This window comes from Nothobranchius furzeri, chromosome 15 (assembly GCF_043380555.1).
Source record: "Nothobranchius furzeri strain GRZ-AD chromosome 15, NfurGRZ-RIMD1, whole genome shotgun sequence".
NCBI classification, from domain to species: Eukaryota; Metazoa; Chordata; class Actinopteri; order Cyprinodontiformes; family Nothobranchiidae; genus Nothobranchius; species Nothobranchius furzeri.
This window is the reverse complement of record NC_091755.1, coordinates 24,917,630-24,929,013: the sequence shown is the minus strand read 5'-3', so window position 1 is coordinate 24,929,013 and position 11,384 is coordinate 24,917,630. Positions and strand designations below refer to the sequence as shown.

The 11,384-nt window shown below is 41.6% G+C and overlaps 2 protein-coding genes across 3 annotated transcripts; both read left to right on the top strand.

Moving 5' to 3' along the window:
• Positions 1–242: 242 nt before the first annotated feature.
• On the top strand, positions 243–3,946 carry phlda3 (pleckstrin homology-like domain, family A, member 3). Of its 2 annotated transcripts, XM_015967967.3 has the most exons (4): positions 243–345; positions 1,868–2,079; positions 2,155–2,634; positions 3,496–3,946. In XM_015967967.3, the coding sequence occupies exon 3, from the start codon at positions 2,202–2,204 to the stop codon at positions 2,625–2,627; it is 426 nt and encodes a 141-aa protein (XP_015823453.3). In that variant the 5' UTR covers positions 243–345; positions 1,868–2,079; positions 2,155–2,201; the 3' UTR covers positions 2,628–2,634; positions 3,496–3,946. The 2 variants fall into 2 exon arrangements, with proteins under 2 accessions (XP_015823453.3, XP_015823452.3); XM_015967966.3 differs by having other exon boundaries at positions 1,868–2,634.
• A 1,754-nt stretch (positions 3,947–5,700) lies between these two features.
• tnni1a (troponin I type 1a (skeletal, slow)) lies at positions 5,701–10,376 on the top strand. Its single transcript, XM_054745951.2, has 6 exons — positions 5,701–7,421; positions 7,496–7,537; positions 7,717–7,848; positions 8,719–8,808; positions 8,930–9,106; positions 9,724–10,376. The coding sequence occupies exons 2-6, from the start codon at positions 7,529–7,531 to the stop codon at positions 9,826–9,828; spliced, it is 513 nt and encodes a 170-aa protein (XP_054601926.1). The 5' UTR covers positions 5,701–7,421; positions 7,496–7,528; the 3' UTR covers positions 9,829–10,376.
• The last annotated feature ends 1,008 nt before the right edge of the window (positions 10,377–11,384 follow it).

Here is an 11,384-nt window from a genome sequence, read left to right as displayed (position 1 = left end):
TGCGCGCACGTGCGCGCATGCGCTTGCTTCTCTTTATAGGTTTAAGTGGACAAACTTTAACCTGTAGTGTGTGGGCATTTTTACATTTTGTGGGGACATTTTGATGGTCCAGACAATGTGAAGCACCCTAAATCTTGGTCTTAGGGGTATGGTGTGCTTTAGCTTTTAGTTTAGGTTCACCCAGAACTAGAGAGAGAGAGAGAAAGTTACGACACTCCAATAGACTTCTATGGAAAGAATGGAATGCGGAAGTCATGTGGTTCACGCAGCTTCAAAAAGTTCCAAACAGCCCCGTTGCTGCATTGACCACAGTTCATTTTTGGTGTTTCGGAAGGATTTGCTCTGGTAAATTGATGAATTGTCATCATTTTTTTGCATTGTGAAGTGCTAGCTAATCGCTTCGTACCAAAATAATCCAACAATGACATTTTATGTTGCCAGTTTTAGCTAGATAACCTTTAATGAGCTAATTGTGTGCAGCTTGTTGATTGTGAGCAGGAGGGGTTTAGACAAACTTGACGAGATGTAGACGGGTTTATTTCAGTTTGTTTGATTCTACGTTTTAAAAATATTCCCCACAGTTTGAAATAGGTTATAAACTTTTTACATCATTAGTTTTATTTGGGATTTTTTTGTACAATACGTTACTGGTTGCTGTATCAACACGAAAATGCAATAGAAATGGAAGCACAAATGGAGAGACCAATAATAAAGAAAATGTGATTGTGAAGACAAGTAATTATTTAATATTTTTCAGTTAATAATTTTTCCGGATAACACTGACTGCTGAAGCATGAGACAAACAGGATTACGAACGTAAGAAGATATGTTGTTCTATTTTGTGTTCTCAAGTAATAAGAATAGAATTACGACATTTTCATTTCCACTTGCTTTATAATATTAGGATTTGCACTTTTGTTAAGTAAGGAATGACAAGAAATAAGAATTAACAATAACAAAACTATTTTATTTTATTTTTATTTTATTTATTGAGAACCTCATTAGCTCCCACCATAGTGTGAGCATTCTTCCTGAGGTCTCTTTCAAAATTGTATTTTAATAATACCTGTGGCATTCTGAGCCCTGACGTCATGAAAAACCTATGATTCTCCATGAAAAAAAAACATCTTCTTCCCACTTTTCTATTAGAGCAGTGTGTTGCATTACTACATCAAATTTATTGCTATAATATATTATAGTAATGTATGTGGTCTAAATGTGTTCTACAATGCGTTAGGACTGTCGTATTCCTGTAATGTAGAACAGTCACGGGTGTCTGTCTTCCTACAAATGCCCGGAAAAACTAAAAAAATAAATAGGCTATTGTTAAGGAATTACGACATACTATATAATATAATATTTAATATTATTGAATAATTACCAAAAATCGCCTGAGGAAATGTCACATATTTCAATTTTTGTGATTTGTCCCACGCCGTTCAAACTGACTTACGGCTGGGATGTTTGGGACTATTGAGAGCTCCACGTACCAAATAACCCTGAGTCGGCGAGTTCAAAGCGTGTCGTAACTCTAAATCTATAGCTCTGGGTTCAGGCGTTGCAGATTTTCAACGTTAAAACCTACCTACCTGGTTACTCCACATAGGCCTACGTATTTCATGAGCATTTTTTAACTGAAGTACCCCTGAAAGACTTAGTAGTTTGTCCTTTTATCAAAACTTATGTTGAGCCGGAGAGGGTTCTGGGTATCGGTTAGGGTATGAGTTAGGCATAGTGGAGTCACCAAAATGAATGAAAGTCATTGGAGGTCCAAACAAACAAATACAAGTGTGTGTGTGTGTGTGTGTGTGTGTGTGTGTGTGTGTGTGTGTGTGTGTGTGTGTGTGTGTGTGTGTGTGTGTGACAGGCTGACTGAGACCTTCACCTGTACGTCCGTTCAAGTTCTCTTTTACGCGCACCCGACTTTCCTGGGCAGCCTGCTTCTCCTGCCGTCACTAGCCAGGAGGCGGAGGTCCGCGGAGGAGCCGGGCATGTCCGAACACATCCAAACCGACCAGCCAACCTTCCCGGTGCGCTGTCATTAAAGAGGCGTTTCTGCTCTTGAGCGGATATGTTCTGGTGAGTGGCACTATGGATCTATCTGCTGAAGACTGACCTGCTTTATTCTTTACTGAACACTGGTGTTCTGTCCAGTCGCCATACCTTGTCAGACTGTCATACAACACCGGATCAGAGTCGGGATGTCTCTGTCGGTGAAAGTGATCAGAGACGGTTTGTTGGAGAAGCGCAGCAGCGGACTGCTCCAGCTGTGGAAGAAGAAGCGCTGCGTCCTGACGGAGGAAGGGCTGCGCCTCCACAGCTGTAAGGGTGGCGGCGTCGGGGATCCCCCGAGCCCGGTGTGGAGCTCCAAAGCCAAGGAGCTTCGCTTCGAGCTCATGGAAACGGTGGACTGTGTGGAGTACAAGCGGGGGCTGGTGTACTTCACCGTGGTCATGGCCACGGGCAAGGAAATAGACTTCCGGTGTCCGCAGGATGGCACCCTGTGGAACGCCGAGGTGGCTCTGGGGCTCATGCGTTTCAAGAACCTACGGGCCCTGCAGACGAGCCGGAACCGACATCTGTACTCAGCACATCTGGGCAGCACAGGGGAGGATGAGGAGCTCTAACTCCACCGTAAGTGCCCAGTCTTAGTTTTGTCATGCTGTTATTGTTATTATTCCTTTAATTCCATTTCCCTCTTGGATTTTTACATCATTTTAAATCTAGATTTAGCCCCCTTGTCAACAATTTATTTAAACTAATCTTTTTACCCATGAATAAACCCAGTGAGGGAATTGTGATGCAGTGAATCAGCTGAGCAGCTCCAGGGTGCAGATACAGATATGTTAAATTGTTGTCATTTTTAGGAGGGCATCATCTAATTTAACAGTACAGAGACATTAATGAATAGAACGGAAACATTTCAACACTTGGGAACGAAGTGCTCATGTCTGACCATCACCTCCACACTAATCCTGAGCCGAAGGTTATTTACAAGACCTCCTGAGTGTTTAGATGTTCCACTGAGTCCTCATCCTTTCTACTGCAGCCTTCCTTCAACACAAACCACTTCTCCCTCCAGGACATAATTACAACGCAATGTGAGCCTTCAAAATAACATCTGTCTGCCTCTCCCCTCACAGAGGGTATTTTTAAACACCCAGACTTCTCTTTATGCATTCAATTTAAACACACACACACTTTGGACATTTGGAGCAATCGAAAACTTCAATGTCTGTTTTATAATTATATTTTTTTTATTATTTAGATGCCACATTTTAAGTAATTTACTGGAACTGCTGCTTGAAACCTGGAGTGACCCAAGAGTATAACAAGTCTGAACTATGAGTTCACAGATCAGGAATCCATGCTTCCTTAAGAGAGCCGCAGAGGCCAAGTGCCCAAATAAATTCAGTAGCTGTGGTAACAGTCACTAAATGCTTTGTTGATCATATCAAATACTACAAAATTAATAAAATGTTTTTATTTCTTCAGGTTTGCCTGAGAAGAAGGAGAGAAGAGATCAAGAAGTCTGTGGACTTGTTTCTGGGTTGCTCTGCATCTAACATAGATCAAAAGACAAGAACTTTTTTAATGTGACCATGGGGTCAGATTTAATGACAGCTGTTTTCTGTCATGGCTTGGGGTTAACATGGAAAATCAACTATCAAACTTGAAAACATTTGACCCTCTGTGCCTTGCTGTTTCGACACCATCTCCTACTTACTTATCAAAAGCCTTCCTTTATTTTGACACAGCTGAGAGAAAAGTCACATGATTTGTTTAACTAGATCTGTGGGACTCACTCTAGCTGGATTATGAAGAATGGGTGTTTTGATCACATTTGTTTCATTTACATTAAATGTATTTTTGTCTGAAACCATATACAGTATTATAAATATGAGAGCATTAAAACGGTTTAAAGAACAATATGCAAACCTTTCTACTTTGGTTGGCTCTTTTCTAAGCTCATCTGTTTGTTGTTGTGGTGTAACCGTGTTGTTAAAGCCTCTGGAAAACACACACACACACAGTATGAGTATTGCGTGCCTGCCAGAGTTAGGACACCTTTTGTTCTGAGCTGTACGCAGGACTAATGAGAAGTCCTAAGAGCCTCAGGCGTGTGTGCACAGAAACATCCACCCACACATGTTCACCTATGGCAGCACACCCTACATGATATTCAGCTGGGCCGAAGCGTCAGCGGACTCTCATTAGCGAGACACAGCTGATATTGTTCATTTAGTGGGTTGTGTGTGAGTTTTTGAGAAGTCTGTGTGTGAGATATATTTGTGTATGTGTGTGTGTGCTCCTCGGGAATAAAGGGTTGGCTGTGCTGCAGCTTCTCTTGTTACAGTGGAAAACCCTAAAGCCAGCCACACCAGATGAGTCAGCAGTAGACGAGGAGCGGTAGAAGGATTTGTGATGGATCTTTGTAGTGTCCTGTTTGCAGTGAGGCTGCAGAGGCAGGTGTTAACTTTGTGCTTTTTATGCAACTTTAAAATTCTGTCCTGTGTGTGTGTGTGTGTGTGTGTGTGTGTGTGTGTGTGTGTGTGTGTGTGCATGTGCGCATGTGTGTGTGTGTGTGTGCGTAAGTGCGTGCATGTGTGTGTGTGTGCACAGTCCACAGAGGAGATGGTGAAAAGCTTCTGGTTCACTCAGAAGATGACAACACAAAGGGATGTGTGCTTTCATAAACAATTATACATATGGTCAAAGGAAGACTTAGCACTAAGCAGGAATGGGTGAATACGAGGGAGTGTTTAATGTCTGAGATAAAATTTTTAGATTCAACATTGATTTACAAACTAAAACTTCTTTGTAGGCCATCAGACAGAGCTGCAGTTTATGGGTTAACCACTAGAGGGCTCTCTGTCCTCTTAAATATTGAAAGCTACTGTATGTGGTTAAAGCTAAAGCATAACATTGGCTCCAGTTTCCCTGATCCAGATGAGATATCCTATATGGTCCTCTTTCATCAAGGTTTCTGAATTGATTAGTCTGACCCTGTTCTGAGGCCTGTAAGCCGTGAAAGACTCTGGCTGTCACTGAACCCCCAAGATGGCCCTCGTAGGGAATCACTGAGTGGTTCTTGACTAGATAAAGTGGAATGCAAATCTCCACTACGGTCACAAGATTTGGATTGTGACTTGAATGGCTGGAATGTCCTTTATTTAGAAAGACAGAGATTAGAGCCTCAGAGATGATCTGAGAAACTTCCGTCAACCAAGGGAAGCCCAGCGAAGAGCTGCTGCTTCTCGTCAACAAAGGAAACAGATGAGGTGGCACAGGCATCTGATTAGAATACCTCCTTGTCACCTCCCTCTGAAGGTTTTTCAGACATGTCCCATACCAACGGGGATTGGACAGGAGAGCGTTGAGAGGGATGTCAGGATTTACTTCTTGATCTCTGCAACCCAACATTGGATTATCATAAGAAAACATGGTAAAACACTGTAAAGTTTCTCAGAGACATACAGGTTTAAAGTACTACCTCAGAGAAAAGCACATAGCCTAAAAATGACCATAATGATGACCACAGTGTCAATTAGAAGTCTGTAAAGCTAAATCTTCAAATAAAAGTTCTTTAAAACCTTAAATAACCTCAAACAGCAGTTGTTTCCTGTTTCAAAATGGCTTTTAACAGACAACCTCTCTCAGACTCCCTCTTGTGGTGTTTGATCAAATCTCAGGGCTACAAATGAGCTTGTGTAAGGCTGATCATGACGAGGCTTGGTTAATGAAATTACAAACAATAGCCTCATAAATCCCTGGCTGTTATGTAATCAGATACCTGCAATTCCCTTGTGGGATGTTATAAGAAACTAACGCAATTAAGATTGAAAAAATGAGGTTATGAGGCTTTCATTCTACACTCTGCAAAAGTGCTGGCTTCAAAAGCTGACAAGTGAAGAATTCTAGAGTAACAGGAACAGTTTAACGCAGAGTACTACCCCCGTGGGTCGTAGGAAGTTCATGATTGCTTTCTATATCTAGTGAATTAAACAACCCAACTCCAGGTTTAAGTGCTTACCCTGGGGTTAATGTATCTAATCTATGAGAGACAAATGGAGAGGCCAAGATTAGCTGATGGATGGTCTAAAACTATTATTAGCCTTGATGAGCTCAAAAGAAAGAGGGAGCCAGACAATGAGGGGCTGAGATAAATGGAAGGGTACAGAATGGTTGGGCTCATTTCTGATCTGCCCTCCCTCTGCAGTGAGTGCTGCTCTTTCTGCAGTCTCCGGTAAGGTCCCTTCAGGAGTTTAATTTGGAAACTTTCTAGATTAGGATTAGCTTTAGTGTTCATCAATACAACAACAGAGGTCATTAGTTAGCTTTTGTAAATTCGGCGACTTTCAGTCAGGTTTGCTTTGATATGTGGTGATATTAACTTAAATCTTGTCATGCAGCGTAACTTTGCTTTTTTTATTGTTCTAATCGAATATCAGACTTTCAGCAGGTTGAATTGGGTTCATTCTGCACCAATAACTGTATCTGTTCCGATTTGAGGCCTATGCAAATTTTCCAAAGCAGCTGGGGTCGTTTTCTTTGCATCGGCAAGTCGACTTCCCCGCAGAACCCCACAGGAATTTCTGAGTAACTCTTGCTCAATCCCCAAATGATGCTGGGCAGCGCCAGAGCTCACACAACCTCCACAGCTGTCTGGTCTATTTGGGGACACAGGGCGCTCCAAATTCCTCCCACACAGATAATCTTGGGGAGTATAATGGGGATGAAGGATGGAAGAGACGAGTGCGGAATGGCTCTCATTCTGGAATTTTCCAAATCCAGTGCAGATTAGTGTGGAACGACAGAATATGAGGAGGTTTGGTGTGTTGCCATTTACAATTCAGTAATGAAACTGAAAGAGGGATGATGAGATAAGGTCAGATGGGGTGAGAGCTGTTTAGTGCTTGATAAAGAAGAGAGGGGGGTCAGACATGGGGGTCAAGGTAAGGTGATAAAATAAATATCACAATTACAGATTTGTTAAATAAATACCCATTTTGACTTGCGTGAGCTACTTTTCCTGTTTCACTTATTATTATTTTTTATGCATTCATGCTTTAATCATCCTCCTGGAGGATTTTGATGAACCATTTTACTTTATTTCCCTCTTAACTTACTCTTCTTGTGTAATACTCAGGAATATCAAAAACCTTTCTATAGTTTTTTTGTTTCTGTTAGAGAGAGAGAAAGAGAGAGAGAGAGAGAGAGAGAGAGAGAGAGAGAGAGAGAGAGATATTAATCTCTCCTGTATCTCTTCCAGTAGGACCTCTTCAGCAGGATGCCTGAGCATTTGTGAGTGGCCAGACGTTGTTTTCTAATAATAGATCATTTAGTCATTCAAAAGCAGATCTGCTCATATTTGGTCTTTTTGATTTAATGATGTCCCTTCCTTCTCCTTCAGCCCAGAGGTAAGTCCATTTCATCACTCTGATCATCTCTTCACTCGATGCACAACATTGATAATTCTGTTCTGTTCATATAGAAGAAACCAAAGATCTCAGCTTCAAGGAAGCTGATGCTGAAGGTGAGAAACGGTGACCTGCTTCTTCTAGCTTTGCATCATGCAAAATCGATGTTTGGCCAACAGAGGGCAAGAAAGATGTACAAATAGCAAAATGTACCATTTCTGAATCTACGCTCAAAAGCTGCCATGTCCTTTGCCAGCACTTAAGGGTGATTTTTATTCATTTATTTTTTGTACAGAGTCTGATGGTAGCAAAGGCAAAGGAGGAACTGGAGCAAGAGATTCTTCTAAAAGAGGAGGAGAAACAGAAATATCTTGCAGAGAAATCTCCGTCTCTGAACATCAGCGGCCTCAGCCTCGCTCAACTCCAGGTGACCTCTCTGTTTTCCTTAATTCACTTCTCAGTGACTCAAAGCCAAGGAAGCAGGCTCAAAGTCCAGGTTACCTGCTGCAGATTGTGTTCATACTTGCTTTAGAACATATATCATCCACCCATACGTCAGTTATCTTTCACCTATACAAGATTATCTCACAGAGTAACCATGCTCCACTTGAGGGTTTCTAAGGTGTTCTCAGGTCAGAGAGGATATATAATGTTAGAATAAGTCGACCAGGGAGCCAAAATAATACTCAAATCACTTCAGCTGACTTATTTCAATGTAGAGGAGCAGCAGCTTTACTGCAGTGATGGAAGACGGTCATTTCAGCTGCTTCTTTCCACCATGATTGTAGGCAGACAGTAAATCCAGAGGTTTGTCTTTTGGCTCAGCTCCATCTTTACCACAGCATCTCCCACATGGCTGCAGATGATGCTGTAATCTTTATTTTTTCTCTCTCTGTTGAACACAATACTGACACCTAAACACCAGACATGAGCTGATCCAGTGACCATTGAAGGTCATGCATAGCTTGAAGACAGCAACAGAACCTCATCGTCTGTAAAAGGTGAAAAAAAGACCCTGAGGTTCCCAAGTCAGACGCCATCGTTTCCATGACTACACCATGAGATCTTATCTATGAGCACATGATCAGAGTCAGGGGGCAGCACTGGCAGGGTCCTGTCCACATCTGGAGAAAACTTGATTTGATGCCAATAATTCAAATACAGCTGTTGCTTTGAGTTCTTCGTAGGGTTCTCATCTTTATTCAGAAAAGGGCCCTCTGCCTTTCAGTATCAAGTAATCTGTATATCTTACAAATGCATACAATCTAATGCATGTGCATCTATTGAATGTGTGAAGGATCTCTGCAGGGAACTCCACTCCAAGATAGACGTGGTTGATGAGGAGCGATATGACATTGAAGCCAAAGTCATGCTCAACACACGTGAGGTGGGAGCACGTTTTCCCAGCTCGCTTTCAGTAATACAGGAAATCATTTCAGGATGCAAGCTCATGAGAACCTCCTGCAGCTTTAACAGTAAAATGTCCCAATACTCTTTATCTGCATCAGATTAAAGACCTCAACATCAAGGTGCTGGACCTCAGGGGGAAATTCAAGAGGCCTAATCTTCGGCGCGTTCGTGTGTCAGCTGATGCCATCCTTCGCTCGCTGCTGGGCTCCAAGCACAAAGTCTCCATGGACCTCCGAGCTAATCTCAAGTCTGTCAAGAAAGAAGATACGGAGAAGGTGTGTGCGGATGCTAAAGCATATTCTGACACATAAATACCCCGTACGCACAGAAAACCATGAACCCTCCTCACTCAGGCTGTTGACATGGATGCAGCTGCAGATTTTCATGACGTCAGGGCTCAGAATGCCACAGAACTCTTAAAGTTGTGTTTATAAGTGTGTGAAAGGTGTGTTTGAGCTGTAAGATATTAGACCAGTACAGGGCAGTGACGGTGTGTGTGAGAAGAGGTGCAGCGTACAAAACACAAAACAATGATCCCATTGTACACAGGAGAGTAGCTTTTGTAGCATTGCTCACCGGCCAGTTTGTGTGTATGTGTGTGTGTGTGTGTGTGTGTGTGTGTGTGTGTGTGTGTGTGTGTGTGTGTGTGTGTGTGTGTGTGTGTGTGTGTGTGTGTGTGTGTGTGTGTGTGTGTGTGTGTGTGTGTGTGTGTGTGTGTGTGTGTGAGAGAGAACCAGTTAAACGGGTATGGTTATGCAGATCTCTGAGGGGATTCTGGTTCTATGGAAAGGCTTTTAATGGCTTAGGGAACAACAAGGAGAGTCTCTAAAGCCGTTCTTCTTTACAAGTTCAGATAAAACTGTTCTTTATTCGTTATCTGTTCTATCTGCAGAAGAGGCCAGTGGAGGACAGCGACTGGAGGAAGAACGTGGAGGCCATGTCAGGAATGGAAGGAAGGAAGAAGATGTTTGATGCTGCCAAAGGTTCTGCTCAGTGAAAAAAAAACATTTTCTTCCCACTTTTCTTTCAGATTCTGTTTCTATTTCATGGAGAATCATAGGTTTTGAGCCTGTCATAAAGTAAAACACAATATTTTCATTACTTTGTGTGTAAACAAAGTGAAATGATCTGGATTCTCTCCTAGATGTGGCGTCTCAGTTAAAGATGATGTAATCATTTTAAATCGTATTTGTGCAATGAAATGTCCAGTTAATTTTTTTAAATGTTCATCTTGAAACTTGGACAGTCTTCTATCATGATTAACCCTGTCATGCATAGTGGTCGCTAGTGGGCAGCTTACTTTGGTATCACTTGTAAGTCGCTTTGGACAAAAGTGTCTGCTAAATACATAAACATATAAAAATATTTTTTATCTGTCATATTCATGTTTCAGTCAAAATGCAAGTTTGAAATCACGTATGTTGCTGCACAATGAAGGAAATGTCAAAACTGATGTTTGTTTTTAAAACCAATTGAGTTATGAATTTGTTTGTTTATTATGAAAAGCTCCACAGTGCAAATAAAGCAAAACAAATGTCCAGGTTACCTGTTTTTTCTTTTTGAGACAAAATGCAAATTATTTTCTTTAGTTTTTCTCCTTCAATGCAAAATAGATTCACATGATTTTAAAATAATTTATCTTTTTTATTATTTTTTGTTAAAGAGATATTTCACCCATAATTGAAATTTTGTCTGTAGCCATATTTCCCAGCATTAGATAAGTAGGTAAAACAGTTTTTAACCAGCCCAGTCGTTCTCCTGACCCTGCTGTACACCATTTGCTTTAGGTTAGCATACAGCACACAGTAAGTGAATGGATCTAACTAGAGTTGTGAGTAGAAAAGACCGTAAAATCACTCTGTAGTGATCCCAATTCTGTGACCTAAATAATCAGACTGACTGCAGGTGAAAATAAATAGTAACCTAAAGGAATCACAGATGCCAATTTAGACTTGGGACTACTTTGTGGCAAATCACAGCCTTAGCAGCAAAGACACCTAGACACGTATGTACAAATGTTAGTGAACTGAACCCCCATAACTCTCTCACACACACACACACACACACACACACACACACACACACACACACACACACACACACACACACACACACACACACACACACGCACGCACGCGCACGCGCACACACACACACACACACACACCTATCAGTGGAGCTCCAGGAGCTCCTGTGTGCAAATGTAATGTGACTATTTGTTCTCTGTCACTGTGTGTGTGTGTGTGTGTGTGTGTGTGTGTGTGTGTGCGTGCGTGTGTGTGTGCGTGTGTGTGTGTGTGTGTGTGTGTGTGTGTGTGTGTGTGTGTGTGTGTGCGTGTGTGTGTGTGTGTGTGTGTTAAATGTTTACAACAAGCAAAATGCAATGACAATAAGTCTCCTTTGACTTATTTTGATTTGGTTCTTGTATTATTGCTAATACTATTAACTCATCGTGCACGCATCCTCCTTGGTATTTTCCTTTACAGATAATTTCAGTATTAATCAACAAGACATCAAGTCTAAAATGTGTTCCACCCAAAAGTGAACCAGGAC